Source organism: Pteropus alecto, unplaced genomic scaffold, assembly GCF_000325575.1.
Source record: "Pteropus alecto unplaced genomic scaffold, ASM32557v1 scaffold45, whole genome shotgun sequence".
Classification (NCBI taxonomy): domain Eukaryota; kingdom Metazoa; phylum Chordata; class Mammalia; order Chiroptera; family Pteropodidae; genus Pteropus; species Pteropus alecto.
The window spans coordinates 25,746,574-25,774,467 of record NW_006442491.1 but is presented as its reverse complement, the minus strand read 5'-3'; the positions used below and the strand labels follow the sequence as shown (position 1 = coordinate 25,774,467).

Below are 27,894 nucleotides of genomic sequence, written 5' to 3'. Positions count from 1 at the left end.
AGGAATAGCTGCTGGCATTACACAGGACTTGATGGTTCATATGCAAAAGAAAAGGAAACCTTTTACTACTGGATTCAGAATTATATTCTGAGGTCTAATTCGATTTACAACTATTTGCAATATATTCTTAAATACAAAGCACCCTGCTAAAGACTCATCAGATATGGACTCTTGCCCTCAAGGAGTTTACAATCCAATAAGGTCATAATTAAGATATAAACCCAAACAGCCAGGGAGAGCAAACATGCAAGAGAAGAAAGGGTACTAATATAGGTACCAGAACCCTGCCAGAGTACTTACAAACATTGTCTCATTCGATTCTCTTACCACTCTCACAAGGATATATTATCCCCATTTCACAAAAGATAATAGCTATCCCTTACTTAAAGTGTACTCTGTGAAAGGTAGTATGCTTTATGTACCATCTCCAGTTTTCACAACTCTCTTGATGGTACCAATTTTATCAACTCTAAGACACATTTTTGCTTCTTGAGATCTCTTGAAAAGATGCATGTAGTTCATATAATCCTTATGGAGGGGGAATTTGACAATGTCCAACAAAACTAATTTACACACTCTCTTCTGACCCAGCAATCAGGATCTAGGATTTTAGCTTGAGATACACTTCCAAGGCAGAAAATTTATGCGGTCTATGTATATGTGAAGGCAGAGAAAATTAAGTCAGCAGAGAAGAAACCTTTTTTAATTTTGGACTTGCTGGAATGGATTAAAATTCCTTTCCTACCCCTAAAATCTCCAATGCCAAATGACAGACATTAAAGTAACTTTTTATTGCATCATGATGCTCCTATATTTAGAAACTTTGAAAACTTTTATAGAGGTAATAGACAATTTCCCAGTCTATACATGAAACATGTGGGTGATATTACCTCCATTTCTTACATGATCGCAGAATTTTCTACTTTTCTGCTTTGCTACTTTTCAGTAAGGGTTGTAAAGCAATAAGATTACTTAATTTATGGACATTTGGGAAAAAAAAGTCTTAAGAGTAAAAATACTGAACTTGGGTTAATTGCCCCCTTTGTTTCCAAGTGAAAAGTAATATAATGAGGGGAAACAGTCTGATTCCACCAGAGAAAAAAGAAAATAAGGGAGCCTGGATCCAAGAGGGCAGTGAGGAGTCAACTTAGGTTTCCTGGAGGGAGGAAGTGTTTGATCTAAGTCTTACTAAAGGTTAATAGGGAGTTAGCAAAGAAAAGGAAGGAAAAAGGCATTCTTGGCACATGAGCCATGAAAATCAATGATCTATTATTATTATTGCTGAAAAATTCATCTTCTCATGATCAAGAAAAATTAAGTGAGATATACTTCATATCAACTAGGAAATGCTAGAGTTGATTCTTGTCATATTAAAAATAAATCCCCAGTTATATTTAATTTGCCTCTCTAAAGCTATGTATTCCAAAAGCAGTTTCTTAAAAAAAGATATAAACTCCTACTCCTTGTAGCTTAAGCGTCCTAATCCTCTGTTTAGATAGAAGGGAAACAAAACACCTAAGAATAAGAAACTTCGGTATCAAAATAAGTCCAGCAAAATTTGATCCAACTGTTTTAAAGTCCCTGAAAGCTGGCATAATCCCAGGATGACAATGAAGCTGCAGGTTTGGAAACCAGATACAGAGTCATTCCCAAGTAGCCAAATCGGTATCAAACCAAGCATAAGATGAAGAGTTCACCCCCCACAGGGGAACCAGACACACAAATTAAAGGAAGTCAAGTCCATGAAACACTTTGTTAAATATGTTCAAGAATGATGCCCAGCACAAAAGCATGGCTAGACCCTAATGCCAATTACAAAGTAGCATAATGCTGGAAGGGACCTCTGAAGGAAGCAGACTGGTTCGAGAGAGTGAAAAAGATCTGATTCAAATCCTTGCTCTACCACTTACCGTATGATATTGGGGAAAAGTCACTTAACTACTGGGTCTATAAGAAGTCAGCATAGGTCAGTGATTAAAAGCTTCAAATCTCTGTTCTTCATGGACTTGATACCTGTGACCTCTCTTATAGATGAAGAAACGGGGGCTCAAAAAATTTAAGTGACCTTGAAACTTTAGTTCAAAAGTCAATCAAATTCTTTGGCTGACTTTATATGGTTGTAGTAGAATTCCTGAATAATCTCCACAAAATGACAAACATGTTGACAACTGTCAATAAAACAGAATTATTACTGAACCCTCTTCATAATTAATTTACTGAAATGAGCCTACCCAATCATTCCAAATAACTTAGGGTTCAGGTTCTATACATGCATTTAAGGCAGCAACCATACCCATTCACCTTGCCCAACTAGCCAAGGACAGATGAAAGGGTGTCTGATTTTCTTTCCTGTACACAGACCCAGGAAGCACTGTGAAGAAAGAAGCAAAACTCTGGCCTGCTCTAACGACCCCATATACAGAAGCTTAAAAATCCTCCAGGTTTTAAGGCATACACTGATAACAACAGTCAACCCACCCCCCATGCAGAAAAACATTTTAGCTGCAATCAGTTAACAACATTGCCAAATCTCTCCCACCCAAGGTCTCTAATGCAATCACAATTCAACCCAAGCATAAACATTTACACTTTGGTAAGAGAGAATAGGCTAAGGAATGGCAAAGATTATTGAGCACTTTATCAACTATTCTATAATCTTAAGGCATTTTGCCACTCCACCATTCTTCTTAACTATTAGGGTAATCAGATGGGAGCAAGAGTCCTTTGCTTCCTTATAAACAAAGGCAGAGAGACTTTTCTGGAATAAAGGAGGGGGCTCTTTGCCATGTTTTGAGCCAGAACTCTTCACACTGACTTCTGAAGACAGGTTTTGAGACTTAAAGCAGCTGTGTAACATGATGGGCTCTTCCTTCAAAGGCAGTCATCAAGTCATGTGTGTGGAGGATGGGGAATAGAATTTTTCATCCAAAAGCTTCCTTCCTCAGAGAGGCACTCACAATACAACTTTGTTGAAGATAATCTCTGTTCATCTCTGACACACAAATATACAACCAGTGCATTAGGAAAAGTGAACACTGGAACCATTCGGGTGAAAACACTGGGTGAAGAAATTAATTTTCTAATGAAGATATTTATCTCCTCCTCATTTATTAAATCACTTCTACTGGGATAAATGCTTGCATCTTCTCCTTCCTCCCTGACCTTCAAAAACGCATGGATACTACATCCCCAGGACCTGGAGTTTAAATGAAACCAAGATTGCTACTTAACACTCTACACCCAGTATGTTCTAATACTTTAAAAGAAGACTGTTTTTGTCTAGGACAGATAACCAGCTGGTCTCAGTGATAAAGACTGGCATCCGGGAGTGTGGTCAGTATCAGGGGTGTGCAAATCTCCCCAGGAACTTAATGCCAAACTAAAAGCAGTCAGGAAGCCTAAAAGCCTGTAAATGGAAGGGGGATGGGTTGAACAGTGCAGGAATTCTACCCTTCCCTCTCTTCCTGACAGCTGTCTAAATTCAGGCTTACCAATGTTGGTCCAGTTTCAATCCAGGAAACCCAGTCTTGATCTATCTTAATGGTGGTTGATATGAATTTATAGCCCACAGAACAGCCCTTATCACTTATTTTACAGCAATTCTCAATGAGAACATTTCCAAAATTCTAGGGCACAGTTAATAGCCTTTCAAAGTAAGCAGGACAGAGGCTGTTCTGACAAAAGCTCCAAGAGCTGCAGAATTTAAAAGAACAACGTTGGGAGGATTCAGCTCTACAAATATCCTTATAAACTCAAGAATGACAGAAGGAACTAGTAACATTTCCAATTTTCAAAGTCCAAATTATCGTCTGTTCTCCCCAAATGCGTATTGTATGTAAACAAGACCTTTTGTCATGAACAGACTTGCTCATTACTGAAACTAATGGGGCTCACCCATTAGAGACCTGGTACTCTGAAGCTAACAAAACAACTCTCCAGCTGAGAAGATGGCATCTGGAAGTATAAATATTTCTTCCTCTCTTGTTAAGGAAGTTGGGGTACACAATATTCATTCATTCAAATATTTGCTGAGTGCCAACTCTGTGTCATTGTTTGAATTGTAGGATCACAGCAGGAAACAATACCAAGTCTCTGCCCTCATGAAGTGCCATAATAAGCATAATACCTGCCTCCCAACCCTCCCCCAACAGCAACAACTGTTCAGTAAGTAACTCTGAAAAGAGAGGGAAAAAGGAGTCTCCATAATCGCCCAAGTTTCCCTAGACATGGCCCATGAAATTCCAGAATCAGACTTTAACGTTGCAGCTGGAAAAGACCTTTGTAAGAAGTTTTAGAGGCCAAGTCAAAGAAAGGGTCAACTTCATCAAAGGAAAGTTGCCAACTATTTTGCAAAGTGCTCAAGCCTTTCTCTTCAATATTCAATTCTTAGTAAAATGTCATCATCAGAAACTTAAAGTACGCTGCATTAAAAACCTCAGAGTTCCTTAAAAACAATGCCCAGCATTTTCAATTTTGTTTTTATCAACTTCAAATTTCTAAAATCTGTCATTTTCCAAAGTGTCTACATATTCAGAAGAAATGCCACAGACTGACTTAAAACACTTCAGAGAACCTACCTTCGTTCTTAACATAAGCAACTGTAAGATCAGTGGCCAGATGTCCCTTTTCCAGGGCCTTGTCATGGAAAAGACACACATGAAACAGCCAAATGGTTTGCTTTAGGCCTCAGCCCAACACAAAAAAAGGTTAAATGGTCAGAGGATGTTTTCTCTTCCGGTCCACTCCACAGTTAAATTTCTTTGGCTCCTTTTATGCTTTTACAACACTACAATTACCTTAATCTGTCTTTTCAGCTCCTTCCTGTCTAGGCACTCTACTTTAACTTATTTTACAACCTTCTCTCCCATCCTACTCCTTCTATTATTCTCCTTAAATTCAAGTTCGTCTTCCTTTCTTCCTTTGGTTCTCATTCCCAGGGACCAATTAATTATACTTTAAAAAAAACAAAAATCATTTAAATGATTGGACCATCAATTGTCTTCCAAAAAAGTACATGTTACCTATTTAACTATAAGGTCTTCTGAGCTGGCATTTCTAAACAATTTGGGGCCAGAACAGGCTGCTCACTGTTATATAACTATGCCAACAAAAACTAATAGTAAGAAGACATCCTCAGAGCAACTCCAAGTCTTTTCTGTAATATCATCATGGGGTCCTAGGTAATTTATTTCTCTGCTGTTCTCAGTTTTCTGTTCTGTAAGATGACCTTATTGGCCCAGTCATGAGAATTCTATGATTTTTAAAAATTGTTTTAGTTCAAAAGGATTAAGGTAAAAAAAAAAAATTTTTGATGTTTCAGAGCAGTGGTTCTCAAACTTTCCTGTGTACGAGACCTAGGACTTCCCAGGTACGTGTATTTTATCACAAGCTCTCCAAGTGACTATAATCTACACTGTCCAGAATCATATTTTGAAAAACGCTGCTGCCTTGTTGTTTCTTAGTCCCTTGAGCAATAATTATTAATTATTATCAAATGTCAACCACCTGTAATCAGTAGTAATAAACACACTACTGACTTTATTTTCAGTTTCTATTTCAATTATGTCTCCCTGTTCCTTTAAAAGGCAGGTACAAGGTGCTGAGTCAGTCCCTGGGTTTGTTTGGTTTTTTTTTTTTTTTAATTTACAGCTGAGAATATTGAGGCTCTACATGAGGAAGAGGTTTGTTTTCACATGCTATTCTCCCAGCCTCTATTTGAGGAGAGCTACATAAGAGTTGACACAGCTACCCCAAGGGTAGTTCAGGCTCTTTAGAACATTAATTTTGTTTGTTGTTTGGCCATGAGTGGGCAGAGCCATGCTTAGAAAGAAACAGGTAACCTGAGTCATACTAGTGAAACTCAGTTGGGAAAATGAAATGACTAGAAAATAGGTAGATTAAGACTTAATGAAGCTGGAAGCTAACAGGAAGTTTCCAACACTGACTGGGCTTAGAGATTCCTTTTGGAGCTAGAGGCGACCAAGTAATATGTAGAGTTCTGTGAGCCTCCTGTGATCCATACAGCTCCACTCAGGTAAACAACTGGCACTACTTACCAATCCAGGGGTGGGTGAAAGTTTTCTGTAAAGTGACAGGTAGTAAATATTAGGCTTTGAGGTCCATTTGATTATATGTAAATGAATGAGTATGGCAGCAGTCCAATAAAGTTTTATTTATGGACACTGGAATTTGAATTTCATATAATTTTCCTGTGCCATGAAACAACAATCTTTTTAAAAACTGAAATATAATTGACATAACATTATATTAGTTTCAGGTGTATTTAATAACACTTTTATATTTTTTCTTTCCATCCAGTAAAAAATATAAATACCATTCCTAGTTCGTGGGCCATACAAAAGGAGGTCTGGCACAACCATGCACGATCCCCCATGCCTCCTCTAGACAGAAGTGCCTTTCTCACCTCAGGGTGAGTGAAGAACATCCTCCCTGCTTTATTGATGACTCCTCTCTGACTCCTAACCTTTCTCCTAACTGATATCCAGGCTAAGCCTGGCTCCCATCTCTCTCCTTCCCTTTGACAGCTCATGAGCGGCAATTTATCAACTTGACTTAAAAGTAGTTAAAATTCTATTCCTGCTCTGCAAACTAGACAAAGTAAGTCACACAAATGAGAACTCTAAAGGGGAGGTCAATGCTGAGCCTGCTGCTAATTCTGCTTCTTAAGCAGCAAGCTAGTTAAATTTGTTATTTATCCTCCTTGACGTGGAAACAACATCCTACTTGTTCACATACTGCTAACTACCTCTGATGAAATTTCTTCGTAAATAAGCAGACTTTAGAGAGCCTTCTAAAATTACAGGATGAAGGGGTCTAGTTAATCCTTGGTTAACAAAAAGATCCTTTTTCTTGAGTACTCAGATAGAGGTTTTACTGATTTCTGGAATAACTGGCTCCACGAACAATCTGAACTGCTACAAAATAAGTTATCCAGGCAGGCGAGCTTTCCTTACTAGGGAAAAAGATTACACATTTAAATGTGGCAGAGCCTACTAGTCAATGATATTAGTCTGGCAAGAATCCACTGTAAATAAAGGCGAGTGCTCTATGAAACGAGAGCCTTTAGTCTGATACTACACAGGTAGTAGCTCCATTTCAGTCCAGAATTCCCAGAAGGCACATGAGTCACCCAGGGTCCCTTTACCTAGTTTTGTGACACATTTAAGAACTCATGCTGTAGCATCGGACAGGCCTAGATTAACCTCCCAGCTCTGTGGATTACTTACAAAGTACACAGTCTTGAGCCTCACTTTCTCCAAAAGTAAACCTAAAAAACCTCTGAGCTTCAATTTCTTCAAAAGTAAAGTGGAGATAGTAAATGTTGAACTATCGGCTATTTATTTCATCCTTATTCCATTTCTTCTTCCCATCCCAAAAATAACTGGTCATTAATTTGAAACTAAAGCAAGAGGAACCTAGACCTGGCCCTGGTCTTAAGCAGTTTACTCAAGGTGTTCTCTGAGACTTCCTATGTCCACTATATGTCAGCGGTCCCCATGGTGGCCAAGGCTACAATCCCATTTTATTCCATCAGACTAATATTGTCTACCTAAACTGAGGGCTTAATTACCTATAGGTAAGATGCAGCCTACACCTGGGTGAGTTAACCTCTTGAGTGCTGTTTGCATGCCTGTACAATCTTAGATTCTCTATCATTTATTGTCAGACATTCACTTATTACTGAGTAAAATTTAACATATACAAATTTAACTTCTTGTTATAGCAACATGTTAAAAACTCGCAAATTCAAATGAAGTTGGGGGATAATACCAACCATTTTAAAATATAATGTTCTATACAAGTTAATCTTTTTTGTCGACTACAAAATAAACATGACCTACTTCATAGGGTTACTGAGATAAAATGACAATTTATTCATTCCAAAGGACCTTAAGTGTTCATCATTGTGTAGCAATAAAGGGGTCAAAGTAAAATGGAGAACTGTCTGAACTTCCAATTACTTTGGTAAATACAACTGTGCCAGTCATAAGCCCTCGTAGCATGTCACCCAGGATAAGGCAATGTCTACATGTAGAGGAAGACTATTATTCATATTTACAACACATTCATACCTGTTTTGGATTTTTAAGTTCCAAGAGCCCCAGCCACCCATATTCCAAGCAAAATCTAAACCTAAATCTCTTTGCTCCTATCTATATTGGGAGCTGTGCTGTCCAATATGGTAGCCACTAGCTACATGTAGCTATTTTAATCTAAAGTAAAACAAAATTTAAAAATTAAGTTCTTCGGCCACACTGGCCACATTTCAAGGGCTCAATAACTATCTCTCATGGCTAGCAACTTCCCTATAGGACACCCATATATAGAACATTCCCACCATAAGAGAAAGTTCTATTGTCAGTCAAAGTTCTATTTCAATCAGTGCCGATTGAAAAGCATCTGCATCTTGGATCCAAGTCAACACCTTCCTTTTAGTAAGCATGAGGCACCACGTACTGTGATTTGCTCTGGTCACAGCTGACAAAGCCAAAATTGAGACTTCCTTTGTCCTTAACTATTTGCCTAGCACTCTCCACTCCACCACCAACCCTGCTGGAGCCTAGTCAAGGCGAGGCGCTATGCTGTGTAATTCCTTAAGGCCAGCCAGAAGTTTGCCTAGCTAAACCGATCATCTCAAAGGCAGGCCACTGCTGCACAGAGCCCCTGGACAATCACAGCTTCAATGTGTGCTGCCCAGAGAGCATTTCAAGTAAGGTATTACTCCACTGAGGTATAAGTCAAATCTAGACAGAGCAATTGTTTTAAGCTTCAGGAGTATGGCAAATGTATCCCATTTTACTAACTCATCTTTGTTCTCTAAATACAAGACAAATTTGGAATTTTTTACTCTTGCTTCCAAAATTAACCCTTAAGGGTTAATCTTAAGGGTATAAAACCCTTAAGATGGGCATCTGCATTTCATATACTCTTCTGCACTGAGTCATGTTTTCACAAGGACATCCCTCTACTGAAAATGCTTCTCCTTTCCCAGCAAGTGGAATTTTTCAAAGAGAAAAAGGTCTTGTCTAACCTGAAAATGTGCCTTCTTAGGCCAGCTCAATTAGAACTTTTTCTCTGCTTCTACTAAGTGAGCCCTTAATGCCTGGGAAGTAGTGAAAGTGATGACAAACCTCCTGCTTATGCTACGTAGGAATTCACAGCTCAGCCTAAGCTACCTTTGTTTCCAATGGGCATGAACCTCAAAATGCCCCTAGGTCCACAACTTGTATAGTATCAAGTCTGTTGATGTGTTGCTTCATACATCCTATTTTCACTAATTCTTTGTCTGGGTTATCACTATTGATTGTGCTTAAAATGCACAAAACATTCTATGGGCGACTGGCTGTAGAAAGAGTAAGCCTAAACACATAGATGTTCTTTAGAAGCCTTTCTGGTGCTAATTATGTAAATGGCTCCTTTTAATGTTCCAGAGGGCACTCTTCCCAATATGAATTAATTACTCAAACTTCTTAACTGTAAGTACAAGTATTGAAAAAGTACTGAGGCCCAGCAATGGTCCTTGTGGGAAAAAAAAAGAAAAAAAAGAACACTGCTTAAGAGGTTGGATCACTATAAAAGTGGTTCTAGGCATCATATAAATGTCGAGACTAAAGAATCTGACCAGAAGTTTATTTTGATCAGTCAACTTATCGTATTCTTGTAAATTATTTGATTTTGGGGAAACAGGTACCATTAAGTGCTTTTACATGACTTTCAGGTAGTTATTATCCCTACTTTGGCAGAAGAGAAAACTAAGATCTGAGCTGTGACTTGCTCAAGGCCACACAGCTAACAAGAGTTGAACTCAAGTTTATCTAACTCCAAAGTCTATATTTCACTAGTGAGCATGTGGACTTTGTCAACTGTCTTTCATTTCTCCTAAAAATGTGAGGCTCAATAGGAGAAAGTGAATTTCAAATCTTACTCTATTCCACTGGTTCCGAAACTTTAGTGTGCATCAGATCACCTGCTTGACTCATTAAAACGTAGATGACTGAGCCCCTACTTCCAGAGTTTAAACTAGCAGGTCTGGCCACAAGACTCAAGAATTTGCATTTCCAACAAGTTCTCAGACAATGCCATTGCTGCTGATCAAGTTACACTTAAGAACCACTGCTCTATTCAAATCCTCCCATTTCAATCACTGCCATAAGTAGCTAAAGATCCCTAACTTAATCTAAACATAGTGACCTCCGAAAATTAGATCCTCAGCATTAGATCCTGGGAATATCAGCATGAAAGCAACCTCTTGCTCTTGCCACTTAGTCACCCAATCCTAAAAGATGACATCAGGATCAAATGATGGCTTGTTAAACGTGCAAGTAGGACAAAGGATTAGGATTCTGATGAGACATACAGTAAAACAGCTGCAAAGGCAGTTAACTATCTCTGCTATTTAGATAAATGTTCATTGAAAGGTAGAATATACTTATTTAAATTAGAATAAGATAAATATCAAGCTTTTATAAAGGTATATCAGAAAACACTGATCTGATCCTTTTTTAAAACTCCTGTAAGCTTAATAGCTCAACCAATAAAGTACCTTAATCAAACGAAGCAAAAGACACATCAAATAAGACAGTAAAGCCCAGATAGATCAGTTTCTCCAAAAATGATTTATGGGTCCCCTGTATTGATCAGAATCAGTTGGGACTGTTAAAGATATATTTTAAATGCAGATTTCTCAGTACCCTCCACTTAACAGAATCAACTTGAAGGTACACAGGACTAGATATGTATTTTTACCAAACACTCCCAGGTGATTCTTATGCATGTTAGCTAGAAAACAATGAAAATTTAGTGTAAAGCTCTCAAAGTTTCTCACTTGATCTTCGACCAGGTGGTGGGCTAGGAGAGAGAGGGCTTCCCATTTCATAACAAACAGCTGGTGAAATCGTCTGTGTTGACTGTATAGGATGAGATAGTGATCTTGCTGTTTTTCTAGTAAGCAAGCAAACATGTAAATTTCTCTAGACTACAATGAAAAACTGGAACAGGACAGCAAGGGCTCAGTGAAAGCCAGAGAAAAGTAGTTACCTCTGGCTTGGGGTAAAGTGGTGATTGCAGACAGACATCACTGCAAAGGGAACAGTTATCTATGACTATGCCTTCAATACTGGAGCAAGCTCCAAGATGCTTCTAACCCTCCTCAAGAAGTTTAAAACCCTCAGTGCCTTCCCAAAAAAAAGGTAATAAAATGGAGAAGTACCGGGTATACTTATCGAAACCATATGAACTTCTACAGACTAAGAGGCATTCTAAGGTAAAAAGGAATACTTGAACAGAACAAAATATGATCGTAGAGTTGTGGAAGAAGAACGCACACTGAACTTTATTTCTGGGAATTAGGGTTGCTACAGAAGGCCTTTAAAAAGCTTAAGTTTCCTTCATGAGCAATAAAAAATAAAAAAACTTAAGTTTTCAATAAAAGTACTTAGCAAAATATCTCCACTTTGTACAATAACACCTACTGGCATGCATATTTACATGTGTAACCAGTATGCGATTCTGTTTGATATTCTCCTAGTCTTACTTATGCAAACACTTTTAGTATGTTTTCTCACTTATGGACACATTTCATCATACTGTATTATAACTTCAAACTATTCCCCTAAAAATTTTGAGCCTGACACAAACACTACCTGACATCTAAATTCTAGTGATTAGCTCCAGTCTTCAAGGAGTTCTACAGTATTCTCAGGACCATAAAAAGAAAAATCTGCTTCGTGTTTGCCTAACTAGAATCCACTTCTTTTTTTTAACAAGCATATTTCTGCTAATAGACAACTTTACCAACATTCTGAGACTAGGGTGGTGCTAACATCTATAAAGGATTACAAAGTTCTGCTGAAGTACTTATTTTTATATCACACTGTATCCAAGGGAGGAAGAAGGTGATGTGATGTTTAAGAGGAAGAAAGTAATCACTATGGTCAAACTATCACTGAGCCCACCGCATCCACCCTGGACTTTTGTGCTGCTAAGGAAGCTAACTGGGAGACTTCTCAGCTCAGGTGTCTAGCCTTGGAGAGCTTTTCCTTTGGAGTGTAACAAGCTGGCAGTTACAAAGACTAGTCAATTTGTGTTCCTCCTCCCCCTTTTTGTTCCCCTTCCTAGTTAACCAGAACCATGAAAAATTAAGAAATAGATCCTAAGGTATGATCAATTCCCTCAATAGCTCTTGTTTATTTTTGATGTTAAAGAGCAAGAACTACTGACATTACATATATTCCAGCGAAAATGCACTGGGGTTTTAAGAATAAGGCACAGTAAGTCTAACATTTAGTCTCAATCACTTTTCTAGTATTCAAATCCCTATCAGTAATATCACTAGAACTATGACTCTTCCTGAGGAATTTAACAGCTTTAATGTACTGCCCACATCTAGATATTTACTTAATTAGGAAGACATAACAATAGTAATCTATTCAAACTATTTCATAAAATTAACTTCCTAGGGCTTTAAGTACTGAGTCTAATCTCTAAGATTTTAATTCTTCAATTTTATGAAGATGGTGATTTCATACTCTTTTATTACATTTCTAGTCACTCTGACAAATTTACCTGGTAGAGAAACCTAAAAACCGCTTTTCTAAAATTCATGCAATACAGGTAATCTGACACAAAAAGATAATGAGAAGTAAATTCACAGAACTTTATACTATTCTTCTATTATATGTGAAAAGGAATGACCCTATAGGTATCCTAAAAACAAGCAAACCAATCAATTTCTAGAACAGTTATGCATTTGGACATCTCGGAAATGTAAGGGCCTAGATTTCCAATCTTTTTAAGAAAAAAATAAAAAGACCTCCAAGGATTGAGAATAAATGGAGACATCACTGTCTTTCACTAATAGTGAGGCATTAACTGTCAGAAAGTACCTTCTATCCCCATTCACCCTGTATGATAGGAGCCTTTGTATTGAAGCCCAATGACAAACATGGAATCTCAACAGAAGTTGAGTGTACAGACCTACAACATACCAACTTCAGAGTGTTCGTTCTGAGAACCATATGGGTTTGTTTTGTTCATCTGTGTCTAGTGTTACTGGTATTTACTTTCTGAATCTTTGAATTAATGAATGTGGCAACTAAATTTTTCATTTGCAATTAAACATGAAATTTTTAGCTTCCTAAGTAGATCTATAAATATTGCATCATTTTGAGTGTAAAGGATTCCGGAAAAGTTATTTGCTGCCAAGATTCTTAAACTGTATTATAACTTATGAGAAACAAAGTGGTTTGTACCTGGCCACAAAGTCAAGGCAAGTCTGTACCCTCCTGAGCTAGCCTGTCTCAGACTCACAGCAACAGTATCCTATTCAAGGCTAAGTGACCCCCACCCCATGGGTAAAATCTCACAACACCCAAATTTAAAAAACATTAAGGATGTTCCCTTTGTAAAACACATCATTCAGAAAGAAACAGTCTCTGAAAGAAGTGTTTGGGTTTGTTTGGGTTCTTTAAGGATTGGCAGGGAACTAAAACTTTTGTTCTAAGCTTTACCTTTCCTAAGTGATTCCCACATGCTCTTGTAAAGTATTAGACCTAGTTTACAGGCAAAGAACTAAGGCTCTGAGAATGACTTGTTCAGAGACCTGGCTACTGAGCAGAAGCTCTAGAACTCAAATTCAAACCCCCTTGACTCAGTCAGTTCTTCCCAGTATAGCATGGTTGCCTGATTGTGGGGCGGGGGGACAGAACCTACCCCCCCAAGACTATTCACATTCGAAATCAGAGAAAATATAAGAGAAGGAGGCCAAGACTTTTAAATCCAATCCTATCTTGGATACTCACATACTAAGGGCAATAGAGTCATGCAAGATTAATAAATATTCACTTTCCCACAGATTTTTTTCCATGTACTTTAAGAACCATATGTTTTTGAGATGTTTATCTTTTCAAGAGTTTATCTTTGAAGACTCTCTAAAATTAGATCCTATCCTATAGTTTCTACCCTATGAAATTAATTTCTCTGGCCTACCTTTAATTGATTATTAATTTTGAAGTCTGCTCCTGTTGTGATGCTTCTCTGATAATCCTTTTGATCAATGGTGTAAGATCTCTACTCTATTAAGATCCATCTGGCTTAATCTAATGGACATTAGTGAACATACCCCTAAATGACTTTGGTTTCCTTTAAGTAGCACTTTCAAAATAATAAATTCAAGACAATTCGATAATCAGCATTAGTTAGACTTATGAAATTTCTGCTTGATAAATTTTTCACAGTACCTCCCAAATGCTTAGACCCATGCTTTATTATTTAAGACATTCTTATTCCCAAGAATTACTATTTCACAGGAATTTGAGTTGGTCACTTTAAGCAACCATTTGGATAAATGAAAAATTAAAGTAACTCTCAGGTGCTTTGAGTCTTTTTAATTTAAAAATGTTTTGGCAAAAAGTAAAATAGTGAAAAAACGTGCAGACACAAGTCCTATCGAGTTTTGCAGTTTAAAAAAAAAATCACAAATGAACTTAGCATTTCACTTATTAAATGCATCGAAAAGGTAAAGCTCTAGGTAAAAAAAAAAAAAAATCCATAGTTCTATTAAAAGTCTGAGGAATTAACCACATCAATATACTTTCTTAATTTCTAAACCCATCTTCTCTACAATGGGAAGGATCACCCTGCCTTACACTTGTTCTCAGGAACCACATATAAATTTGGCTCCTACTTAGCCCAAACCTAGACAGAGATATACACTACCTTTTATTTTACAGTGATTGCTTAATAGTCAGAAGAGATCAGTGTAGGCTATGCAGTTCAGTTAGGTAAAGAGTCAACCAACTCTCATATACTTCTGTTCACTATGTAAATGTCAGAATGACGGAAAACATTAACAGCAAATACCAGTGAAGGAAAGCAGGAGTCACCAACATCTCTACTTCAAATCTAATATTCAAAATAAAGATCCATTTCAGAGTAGAAGCTGTGTGACCAAAGTTTAAATTTTAAAATGTGAGCAGAGAAGTGCCTTCATGAACTCTTCTTTCTCAATAGCTTGTGAAGCATAGAAATATCCTTGTTTATAGAGGAGAAAACAAGGAATAGCAGCCAGGGTAAGATTCATAGTAAGAACAGGGCCTTCCCTAGATTTTTCTGATTCTCACTCCAATCTTCTATTTTACCACAGCTGCTCAAGAGTACCGTATCCTCCCACTGCCTCCTTCTTCATCACTAACATCCTTCAATATCAATCTGGTTCCAGGTTAACACCAAAGCATCTCTTAACGATCTAACATTCCAGGTGCAAGGGGTCTAAGCTATTTCTACCAGCAGATAATTAAGGGCAAACTGTGACATCCATACTAGAAGCTTACAGATTACAGGCTGAGTGGGGTTTCTGGAATCTGAAAGGCAGGATACCACCAAAAATGGGAAGTGAGAAGGTGTAAGAAGAAAAACAAATTTCCTTTCTTGGTCTGGTTCTCACGAACCTATACAATCTGTACAATTCCCATTAAATTCAGATTTAATAAATACTAAACTCTCAAAATTACTTCCCTTCCTCTCACTTCTCCTTCTGCTGCTGTGCAACAGCTCAGATAGCTAACTAAAAAGAAATAAAACGGGTTATAGGAGTAGGGTAAAGTAAGGGGTCTTAGCCAATGAGATCGACTGATCCTGAAACCTGCTAGATAAGTCTTCTGCCAACCAGTATTTTGCCTATGAAGCTGTAGATATCTAGGTATTCATATGTATTAGGAAGATTAAAATCTGGACTTTTACTGAGTAGCAAAAGGGCACATTTCTACTTTAAAACCTTTTTTCTTTTGTAAACTCCAAACAGCCAAGGATATCTCCTCCAATCAAAAAAGCTTCCGGGCACCTATCTTTGCTAGGCTGTACAAAGAAAAATAGAAAGAATATTTGGCCAAGGGTTGGTGGGTTTTTGTTGTTGTTGTTCCTAAAATACATATAGGAAAAGGTCAGAATACCCAGGGATCTATTAAACTTGTTCTCAACAACATCAACAAAAACAAGAGAATTAAAATCCCTGACAACTCTGATTGCTTTAACACCTTTTGCTGGAGCTTATCTGGGTGTATCTCAGGAATGCTAATGAACTGAGTTCTTTGGTTCCTTAAAATCACAGAAACAACAAAGTTAACTTCAAAGGCTCATAGAGGAATTAACAGCCTGATAGAGATGCACCTTACTCTAAATGTCATGGAAAGGGCAGAAGAGAGAGAGAGATACAAATAAAAATGTTTACTATATATTTCAGAAAAACTCTTAAGAACAGTACACAAGGTAAAGGTGGCAGAGAAATAACTGAGTGGATCTAAAAGCTTAAGACAACAAATTAAATATGAATACCTACCAACAAGAAATTTAAAGCTTAAATTGCCTAGCTCCCTTGGAGTTTCTTTCTTTACTAAAATTTAGAGACATAAATGACAAAGACACTTTAATGTAGACTTTTGATAATGAGTAGTCTAGCTTGACATTACAACCTATATAGCCTAGAGATATACTTGAGATAATCAGCAGTCACATCTTTCCCAGTTTGAAAAAAATTTAGAATCTTCCTTCAACATGCAGAAAAAAGCCAATATCTAGTTGCTGTTAAATAGTTCCAGCAAACTGTCATTTTTCTATAACACTACCAAAAATACCATTAATATCTAACAGTCCACTATAAGTTTTTCCCACGTAATAAATTTGAAGCTACCACACTGCCAGCCCCATCTTTACTTCCCCGTCCCATACCCAGGCCCTATGCTATCAACACACAGCACACTGCACACATCTAGATAGGCAAGTTGTGGGGGAACAGTGAGGGTTGGCAAAATGCTAATTATTCCATGTGGATGGCCTCTATTTTGGATTTCCTACTTCAGCTACTGCCCTGGAGTCATGGGGATGGGGAAAGCTGCTTCTCAAACTTCAGATTTATCAGGTATGGCAATAGAAAAGATCTGTTCTAGCTATATTACTACTCAAAGTTTAAACACAATTGAAAGCTTCCTTGAAACAAAATATCTCATTCACTTCTCAAGGGCCAGTTAGGAACTTCTCCCACCACAAACTTTTTACCTTAAGGTGACAAACTCTCTCAACTGTTTGCCCAATGCCTTTATTATGCAAAGTTAATGGTTTTAAAATAATTAAGGGGCAGTCAGATAATCTAAACCACAGGACACTCAAGAGACAGACTCTCTTTTACCTCCAAATACAATGAATTGATTATATTTTTCCTTTCTTTCAAGAGGGTTTTTAAACTTAGGGCCCACATCGAATCCCCATTTCAATCATTTCCATAGCCTCGTTCAAATGTAAATAATTACAATTGCATCATTTTCCCAAGTGAACCCAAAACTTTACTGGAGCTCAACATAGTTTCATATTAAAAAAGATGTAAACTTTCATAAAACACCCTTCTGGGGAAACAACTTAGGATTTGAAGAAAACCAGTTTTTTGTTTTGTTTTGTTTTGCATTGAAAGTATGGCAGAAGCTGTTAAAAATCCATAATGTACATTAAAGATCCATAACGTACATACACATTCACACCCAACAAAAAAGAAATAAAAATTTCAGTATAATCTGAAAGCTCCTAAAATGAAATACATCCAGAAAGTACAACAGAATCATTTCCCATACCATCAGCACTGGAGGACGTCATTATAATTAATATATGACAAAAAGCTTTCTCTAACATATTTACAGACTCAAAAACCAAACATTTTTGTACCCCCTTCCCTCTCCAAATACCAAAAACACACACGCAAAAAACCAACAGCTTAATTTTGGAATTTAAGCTTTAAGACATGTTAAGAATCCATGGCTCTGTATAATGTATACAAATGGAGACTAATTCACTAAGACCCAGAACAAATTAATAAATCTCTTTTTTGAAGTCACAATTCCCCATTTTTATGCTCAATTAAGAAAAAAAGTCAGACAATTTTTTTTTTTTTTTTCCCTACCACTGGTTAAAATGAGATTTGGGGATGGATCCTGGGTTCCTATTTTCCATTCTACTCTACTTACCAAAGAAAAGTATGAGCTGGTGGAAGTCAGCAATATTTTTCATCTTTCAAACCATGAGGTATTTGGGATTCCTTTAGTAACTCCTGGATTTTCTTGTTTTACCAAGAACATTGGAATCCAAAATTTGTTCTGATATGCTGGTAATATAAAAAGCATATGACAGGCAACTCTGTTTCATGTCTAAGCCTGGTATAAAGATTCTGCACCAGCTTGCTAATTCTGAAAAGGTGCCCCAAGGAGTCTGGCTACAGTACTAGGAAAGACAACATTGGAGCCCAATGCTTAAATGTTTTTGGATTGAGTAGGAAGATGTGCCAGATTTCATCTGAAGGTGCCATCAGTTTGCAGTTTTAAAAATGTGATGAGAATTTTCAGATAGCCATATCATCAGCCTTCTCATTCCCCACCCCAACCCAGGCCCAACAGCAGAGAAGTACAACTATGTGTTAGCATCAGAAACAATTTATATTTAAATCTCCCTATCCAATTTGAATACATTAAGCTAACCAGAATCAACACAGATGATGTCAAACTACAATCCCAATTAACATTTCTCAGAATCATTGATGAAACCAAGCATTATAGTTTGCTTTTGATGGGGAGGGAAGACCCCCCCCCCCCCCGCCCAACTCCAAAATACATAAGGAAAGACTTCAAAGTCCTTAGAAGAGCAAAAGGATCACTACCCGCCCCCACCTGTTGTCATCATTACCATGTCATCATTATCAACTCTACAGATAGGTGGGCAGTCTGCACAGTACTAGAACAATGACTCAGATCCACTACAGTTAGTGCTACCAACACTTAGGAAGTCTTCCACTTAGGGAAAAGAAATTATAGTTTCTGCTCCTGAAACTCCCAGCTAATGGTTAGTATTTTAAATATAAATATTTCACAGATAACAGATTCTACCAGCAGTTGAGTATGGGCCAGAATGTGGTAAATTCTGTAAGAAAAGGAACGGTTTTAACTATTGTAAAAAATGGGCACCAAAGTGCAAAATATCTTTTAGAGCTTAGAGGATAAGGACAAACAAAACAAGGGATGTTTGTTTTAAAATATGAACTTGCACAGTTAATCTCTAAGACAAGTTAGTTAGACCCACTTAAAATCAAGCTTAAACAAACTCTTAATATAAAGATTAATAACGACATGCCTGAGTATAATTAAACATTGATTTTTATTTTTAAAAAACTGTCTTTTATAGTTACATAAATCAATCACTAACTACCAGTGTATTATTTAATAAAGCAAGCACAGTTACCAACTCTACATCTTTCTTCTACACACTTTTTACAGATAATCACCCTAGCGTCAGACTCTTATGGTGGAGGGGAGGCAGTTAGTGCTTTTTCTCTTGAAGGAGCAGGTTTTGATAAAAAGTAAGCAAATGACAAACTATCATATCCTACCCTCTTGCCTTTTTCAGCTCTGTAAGTAGAGATGTGCAACTTTAATTTCTTCATACTAGAATCACATATATAGCATAGTGGGGTTAAGTTTGTGAGCCTTGGAATGCCCAACTCACCGTCCTTGGGCAAGCCAGTAAATATACCTAAGCCTAGCTTCCTTATCCATAAAATGGAGATAGTAGTACTTAACTCATAAGGGTCTTTCTGAGGACTGAATTAGCAGAAAGAGCTCAGATTTGTGGCTGGCAGACAGGTTGTATTCTATAAATATTAGCAATTATTGCTATTACAAGTGAATAAACATTTTAAAAATCAATATAGCCAGTTTACTTCAGTCTCTATTAACAATGGCACTAAGATCAAGAACCTACCCAGCCCACAATCATTCACATATTCAATAGTAGTTCCTTTGTATAATTTAGGTGACAACCATGGAGATTAACTTTCTGAAGAGAAAGGACTAAACTGTTTCATTACTAAATATATTACCTACTCAGCCCAGCCTGAAAGTCAAAAGAACAGTTTTTCAGTATTAAGATCCTACTTTCCTCCAAGAGAGGTCAAAAGGACTTCTTATATCCTCACCTGCCACATCCTTTGCTTCCACATCCCAAAGAAACATATTTATACTCTGAAGTTTTCTTAACTGTAAGGGCCTCATCTTTCTCCCTTAAAATCCTGATAGGCTGGCTAACATAGTTAAGAAATACTTCAACTCCTAACATTCAGCACCTAGTCTTGCATTAACACTCAGCTCCAAAGTCACCTCCTGAGAAATTTCCCCACCCCCACACAAAATTAAGTCCCCTAGTCTCCCAAAGCATTTTGGTTATACATCTGCCCAAGCATCTACCTTATAATTCACTAATTATGCCTCTCCCAATAGACTGGACTGAGGGCAAGAACAGCACTGTGGCTGAAGGTTCAGCTCTAGCACTAAGCACAGTGTTTGGCACATATTAGGTGATCAAGAAATGCTACTTTCATTTAACCCCATTTTCTTCTCACAGAGTAGCATCTCTTGCTGGATGTCCCACTTCAAAATCTGAACATAAGGTTGCTCTCAGTAGAGCAGGCTAACATGATGGACTGCTGACTGCAACATCAGCTTTCCCATTGGAGAGATTCCCGGAACCCAAACTCAGCTGAGCAAGAAAGTAGGATCATGTACCATCGCCATCAGTGGGAATTCCCTGCACACTCCAGAGGGTACCTTCTCCTTCACAGGGATTGCCGAAAAGCCCGCAGGGTGATCTTTTTATTAGGAGAATCTTTGCTGGGTAACTGAAGTGGAAATATTCAAAGAATAAATGCCCTGATTGGCTGAAAGGGGTTCTAAAACATAAAGATCTGGGAAAAGCTAGCTCTTGATTCCTGAAAAACAGCGGCTTCTGAAAAAGAATGAACAGGAAGCATGGGTGGGTGCTGGCCACTCTTTGTTTCAATAAATAAAATCCTTTTCTTCCCCACAGCCCAGAAGAAAAGGCTAGTACACCAGGTCCAGATGAGATGCTCAACAACCTTTCCTTCTGACAAGTACACTAAACTGTGTTTCTAATAAAACACTGTCTTAGGAACCTCAGCCACATTGAAAAGTTCTAATCAGTAACACTTTTTTAAAAAAAAGATAAAAATTAAATGCACGAGTCCAACATTCACATTAAATGACCCACAGAGAACTTGCAAACTTTTTGAAGGGAGCTGCTACTATCTATGCAAAGAACACAACTTGGGAAAAACAACCTCAAAATATGAAGAGCTCCACAAAGAGTGGCTTTAGTTTTAGAGCCATAATTCCTATCATAAACATCTTACCAGAAAAAAAATCAACAGTTGCCAAAGGGTAGCTTTCATTCTGGAAACAGAAAAGGAAACAAACTAGAAGCAGAAAGGGAATAACCCCCAAAATAAAGTTCTCTTTGGAAAAAATAGTAACAATTCAGTCTCCCACCCTTTCCTCTCTGGTGAGGTCTGTGATTTATACGGCTTTGCTCTGCAGAAAGCTCTTTCTGGGCAGCTCAGGGAAGGAGCCGAGGGAGGGAGAGAAAGAGACACAGACACAGAAAGGAGAGGAGAGAGAAAAAGAAAATGGCGCAGAGACTAAGTCCCGACTGTCGACAAGGCGACTTTCCCGGGAGAAATCCGGGCCCGGAAAGGCTGCCCGAGGCCCGGTGGCAGGCGAGGCGGGGTCTCCGTTGCCCCCTCTCGGGAAGGCCGCGATCTGGGGGGGCTGGGGTCTCTGGAAAGGGGGTCCAGAGGCGGCCCGATGGGAACAATGGGGCCGGTGAGCGAGGAGCCGGGACTTAGTCTCTGGGACGCCATGTCTGTCCTCTGCCCGGCTCCGGCCGGGAGCGGAGTAGGCGGCCGGCGGCTGGGGAACCCGGGGTCGGGGTGGAGGACACACTCACCATTCAATCGGAAATCCGCTTCGATCTAGAAAGAGAAAAGGAGGGCATATGAAACAACAAGCACATTAACCCCGCGGGAGGCGAGCGCGCGCGGTCGGGGGCCTAGCCCACCCTGCGCCCTCAGAAATGAGGGGGCCCCAGGAACGGCCTGACGGGGTAGCCACCCCCCCAAACTGTAACTTCGGGGCTTCCGTCCGGGGCCTAGCGAGCTGATTCCCTCTAGCTGACGGCCCCTGGCCAGGGGGCTCCGGCCTGTCAAAGCGGCGGGGCCGGGGCCGGGATCGTGGAGGGCCGAGGTGGGGCCAGGAGGTGAGACAGTACCTGGGAATCGTTGTGGAGATGGTCCCCACTCATGTCTGTCGGAGCGGCGAGCGCGGCGGGCGGCAAGCGGCGCCGAGGAGACGCAAACGGTCGGGACTGGCCTGTGCGGGAAGACGGGGGCTCTCGGGAGCTCCGGGAGGCGCGGGTAAGCGGTGGCGGCAGTGGCGGGTCTGACACTCCCGGAACCGCTGAGGCAGCTACAGCGGCGGCGACGCTTACAGACTGCCAGGCGGGCGCCGAGAGCAGACCCCAGCAGTTGTGTAACAGCCTAAGTTCGCATTTCGACTCACTGCGCCTGCGCAGACGCTTTTAAACGAAACGTCGACGTCAGAGACTCGCGGAAAGAGGCCGAGGGTTGTGGGGTCCGCCCCCTCGCGTTTCCAAAGGCAGACCTGGTTTTGCATCGCAAGCCACGCCCCTAGCCCACGCGCGACGTTGTGATTTGCATAAAACTCCGACTCCTCCCACGGCCGCCCACCCTGAGCAACTTACCCTTCCTCTCCCAGCTCGTTTTCTCGGAACCCGGGTCCCCTCTCCTAGGCAATGCGCAGGCGCATCCCGGACACCGCCTCCAGACCCAGTCGAGTAGCGTGGCCACGTGGTGGGCCTTTAAAGGCGGCGGCGGGACAGCGCTGGGCCCCAGCTAAGCTGGTATCCTGCTTCTGCGTCTTCTCTGAGCTGCAGATACCTTGGTGGCCGAGACCTCAGAGCTCTCACCAGCGATTCCTCGTCAGCTAACCAGACCCCAGTGCCGCTTGGCGGGAGAAGCCCTCGCCCCAGCCCTTTTCCAGGCCTTCAACTTATGTATTGTTTCGTGCCTACTTCTTTCAATTTATTTTAATTTCACAACCAACCAAAGGTCTGGTTCAGCTCCAGTTTTCAGCCAGGTACATGTAACCCTGAGTCACAAGAGGCCTAATTTCAGTCATTCATTCTACATACAGTGAGCATCTACTGTGAGCCAGGAATTGTGCTGAGAAAGGGGGTGTGGTGCAAGAGTCTAAAGGGAACTAGACCTCGGGGTAAATACAACTTGGCTCTGTCCACTGCTGGATCATTAGCACGCTATGGGGCAGAGGGAGCAGCACTGCCTTTTATGAGGCACCTACTGTGTACTCCGCTCTGCATATATACACACTAGCTCTGTGAGGCCGCCTTGTTTTACTTAAACTGTGTCAGGGGTAAGTGACCTACAGCCACCTACCTGACATCTCACAAGCTTCTCCAGGGCTGAACTCACCATCTACTTCTTCCACCCAGCTAGAAAAAAAGCTCCACCCTGGACATCTTCCTCTCCTTCATTTCTCATTAGTCCAGCTGATTGCATCTCTTCAATCCATCTAACTCTATCGCCTGCCCACACACCTGTCAAGTAGGCATTATCTCTTGCTTGGATTATTAAAATACACTCCCAACAGGGGTGCCTGCTTCCGTTCTGGCCCTTTCACAAAGTGCCAACAGTGACCAAAATGATCTTTTCAACATACAGATCTAACCATTATTCCCTTCCAACAATACTTTCCATCATTCTTAGTATTAAGTTCAAAATTCTCAAAGTAGCTGCCAAGGCTCTGCTTAACCTGTTTGATTGAAGTGTGACCTCTGTGAATTTTGCCACATCTATTACTACTTCCGCTATTACTTATTTTAATTGATCTCCTTTATTTAGCTTCATTCTAAATAATACCTATGAAATAATAATGTCTATGAAATCATTTACAAATAAATACAAAAAATGTTCATCCATGGATCACTGAAATCATCTCTATCACTTCTAGTGGTAAACACTTTGCGGTTAATTCTTGTAACAGCTTCAAAACTCAACCTTAATATATCACTTTCTCAAACTGACTCCCCTCCCACACTTTCTCCCTCTTCCCCACACGGATAAAATGCCCCTCTTATAGAGTCCTTTTCCTTTGAACATTAATCACAATTGTTAAGTTACTAAATGGGGGGTAATTAGCAATTTATGCCTGTCTCCCCTATTGAAGGGTGGGGACCTTGTCTGTCTTGCTTAGCACTTGATCCTCAGCACCCAGCAACAGAGCCTACAGAAGAGATGTGCAGTCAACAAGTGAATAAAAAAAGAGAAAAGAAGGCCTTTATTGAGTTCGGGGACCTGGTTCCTACTATCCCCTGAGGCCTTATTTCACTCCTATCCCTGTACCTTTAAATAAATGTTTAGTGGAGCTTTGATGGGTCACTTAAGACCAAGAGCGCTAAGTGATAGGCAGTCCTAACCTACACTCAATTCCCAGGCACTGGCAAGGTCTCTGCAATCCCTTTGGCTTCTAGGCCCCTCATGTTATGACATCTGGACGCCCGGCATTTAGATCTTGGATGCTGGCACAGTCTAGACTTTGCCAATTCTTGGGCAGCAGTGTCTTCTGGCAATTCTCCCTGCCTGTGGTGCCTTGCCCAAGGACCTGCTGCCCTTTCAAGATTTGGGCACCCTCAGAAAAGAACCTGCTCGATGCCCCAGAAAGGGAACTAGTAATGACTAGAAACACCCTTTGCCTGTTGGTAATTAAACAGCTCAGTAAAAGTTGAGATTTATGGAATAAAAAGAAGATAACCAATAGGAAACTTGGCAACCCTTAGTCAGGAACTGAGAAGACAGGAAACAAGGACCTAGGAGCCTGGCCATGTGCCTCAGGGCAAGGAGGAGAGTCCACTTTCCTGCACCTCTTTTGTCTTCCTGCCAGAAGACATCCTTTCTGTGATGAAGACATTAATTCGGTCAACCAATATTCCTTGAGGAATTAGAAAATGGGAACTATTGTGGTAGATAGGTGCTATGCTAAGCCCTGGGGTTACAGATATGAATAAGACCTAATCATCATTTTGGAGGAGCTCTTAGTCTGATAACCAGACAGACGTTCCCCAACTGTTACCATAAAGTACAAGGAATAACAGGGAAAAAGTGGCCAGCTACCAGTTGCTATGGGAACCCTGGGGTGGGGAGGTACATCCAACTCACCAGTGGCGGTGGCGGGGGTGGGGGGGCAATATTAGAAAAATCTTCCAGTTTGATGCTATTTGTGAGAGATAAGGAGGGGCTGGTCTGTGGGGGAAAAAAGGAAAAGGCATTGCATGAAGAAGAGCAACCTACACAAGGGCAGAGTCATGGGCACAAATAGCTTTGGTCAGAATAGAGCAGAGGAAAATGCAAAGATATACCAGAGAAGGAGTCTGGGAAGGTGGAGAGGCCTCCCCTAGTGACTGCAGAGCTACTGCAAGGTGAGCTATACCAAGGTTTTGAGCAGGTGTAAGAACAACCATGAGCAGCAGTGTGGGGAGATTTCGGCAGAGCTGACAATGAAGATGGGCAGATTAGTCAGGAGGTCTATGGAGACCATTGCAAGTGTTTCTGAAGCATCGTTAACCATAGAATGATGTGAAGAGGCAGACAGGATATTGGCCTGTTTCCAGGGTACAGCCCAAGGAGAAGTTATGACAGTAGCTCTCTCTGAATCTCCCTCTCACAGGATATGCTGCTAGGATGTCCTCCTGCTGCTCAGATCCAGCTGCCTTCAAATTGAGAATGAGTGTGCATGGGATGCAAAGAGGCAGGAACTGGGGCTCCAGGAAATACTGGAAAATTCTGGGAGAGAAACCCCAAGCTGGCTCAGTATAATTCTCTAAGAAAATAGAACAGAAGTGGAAGCCTCTCTTAATAACCAGCATGTGACAGATTAGCTAAGATCAAGTTTTAAAAATATTTATTTGTGCCTCCAACAAGCTCTTCAAGTCCTCAATCCCATCCCCTCTATCTCCCCAGAGCCTGGCTCACTCCAGCATCTTCTCTTCCTCCTGCATAGCAACCTCTCCACTTGCTCCCTCTCTCAATTTCCCCCCTTGACCTTATTAAAAATAACATCTCACATTGATTACTTACTATGTGCTCTGTCTTGTGCTAAATGCTTCACCTACATTATTTCTCAATAACCACACGAAGCAGGTACTACTAGTTCCACCATTTTACAGACCAGAAAACTGAGATTTAAGGAGACTAAGTTACCTTGCCCAAAATGACACAGCTACTGAGTGGTGGGGCTATGATTTGAATCCAAGCAGTCAGACTGTGGAGCCCGGTGTCTGAGTCCCTGAACTGCCTCCTAAATTGCCTCAGGTCGGTTTCCCTCACCTTGTTTAAAATATTTGGAAAGGATAGTCCGTGCTCGCTGCCTTTTCTGCATTATTTCTCTTTTTTAACCACTGTTGATATGATTTCCATTCTAATCAGAGACTTCCAAGTGTCCAAATAGAGTAGCCTTATTCTCCTCTACCTTTCTGCAGCACTCAATGATGTGGATGGGCTCATTCTTTGGGTCCTTTCCATTTGGCTCCAAAGACTGTGAATTCTCTTGGTTTTCTTCCTACCTCTACAAATGCCATTTTTTCTGCCTCTTTCTAGCACAATGTAAGAATTCCAAAAGCTTCTGTCATCAACCTTCTCTCTATACACTCTCCTCTTGGAAACTTTATGGATTTTATATTGACTTCTCTCAAATGAATGTCTCTAGCCTTGACTTCTTTTTAGAACTACAGAAATATCTACCCATTTGCCTATTGCATGTGTCTACTTGATGGCTTTCACAGTCCTCTGCTCCTGAGTTCAACTTTTTCCCTGAACCTGCTCTTTCCTTCTATTGTCCTTGCTTGGTGACTAGCTCTCCCCACTCCCAGTCACACCAGCTCAAAGCCTTGGATCCTCTAGAGTTGAGCCTGTTCTGTCCTCCATATCTCATTAATGGCTACTCCATCTGAGAATCCATCCTTTCTTCCCCAGGGTTTTTATTTTCTTTCTTTCTTTCTTTCTTTCTTTCTTTCTTTCTTTCTTTCTTTCTTTCTTTCTTTCTTTCTTTCTTTCTTTCTTTCTTTCTTTCTTTTTTGCAAGGCAATCCTTGGTTGACCTCACGGATTGCAAGGACTTTGTCAGCTTACAATCCTTTATTTTTTATTTTTTACGCCTACAGCACCTTCTAGGTGGTCTTCCTAGGTGGTCTCCCATCCAAGTACCAACCAGGCCCGACCCTGCTTAGCTTCCGAGATCAGACGGGATCGGGCTTGTTCAGAGTGGCATGGCCACAGACACTTCCCCCAGGGTTTTCATGGCATCTGCCCCTTCCCTGGCTTCCCTGAATCACACACACACTCATGCACCAGCTATGAGCCAGGTGCCATGCTTGATTCTAGGGACTCAGTCATAAACTAGACAGACAAGATCCCTTCCCTCAGGGACCTGGTGGGTGGGACAGACACGAGAACAAGTAATTGCCACTTACTATGATCAGTGCTTTGGGAATAAAATATAGTATGTTTGCTATAGAAGCCCTTTAGAGGGGTTGCCATTCTAAAATTGAGGAGTCCAACAAGGCTTCTAAGTGGAAATAACATTTAAAATGAGGCCTGAAAATGGGAACAGAAGTTAGCCAGGTTAACGTTAGGGAGGATAAAGACGGCAAGTGAGGGAGATGAGCGCTAGAGGCCAAGAGAATAGATGGGCAAACACTTGGAAATTGGGTAGAGTATAGTTTATAGGGGGAATTACTGGTAATTCAGTACGGCTGAGGGGTAGAGTGTGAAGAAGGGTGGTGAGAGATGGACTGGAGGGGTAATTGAGGCCCAACTCATACAGAGACTTCTGGTTAAGGAGTTTGGAATACATCCTGAGAACAATGGGGAGCCCCTGATGAGTTTTAGGCAGTGGAGGAACATAAC

General features: G+C 40.3%; 1 protein-coding gene and 1 pseudogene across 1 annotated transcript in view; both read right to left on the bottom strand.

The window, feature by feature from the left end:
* Positions 1-22,470, bottom strand: part of TOP1 (DNA topoisomerase I) — a 78,639-nt gene extending 56,169 nt beyond the window's left edge. Inside the window, exons 1-2 of the mRNA XM_006921816.3 lie at positions 22,168-22,470; positions 21,847-21,871 (exon numbers count right to left, since the gene is read on the bottom strand). Of these exons, the coding sequence (XP_006921878.1) occupies positions 21,847-21,871; positions 22,168-22,200 (58 nt within the window). The 5' untranslated portion in view covers positions 22,201-22,470. The remainder of the gene's footprint in view (positions 1-21,846; positions 21,872-22,167) is intronic.
* Positions 22,471-27,140: 4,670 nt separating this feature from the next.
* On the bottom strand, positions 27,141-27,266 carry LOC112471167 (annotated as a pseudogene).
* Positions 27,267-27,894: the final 628 nt, after the last annotated feature.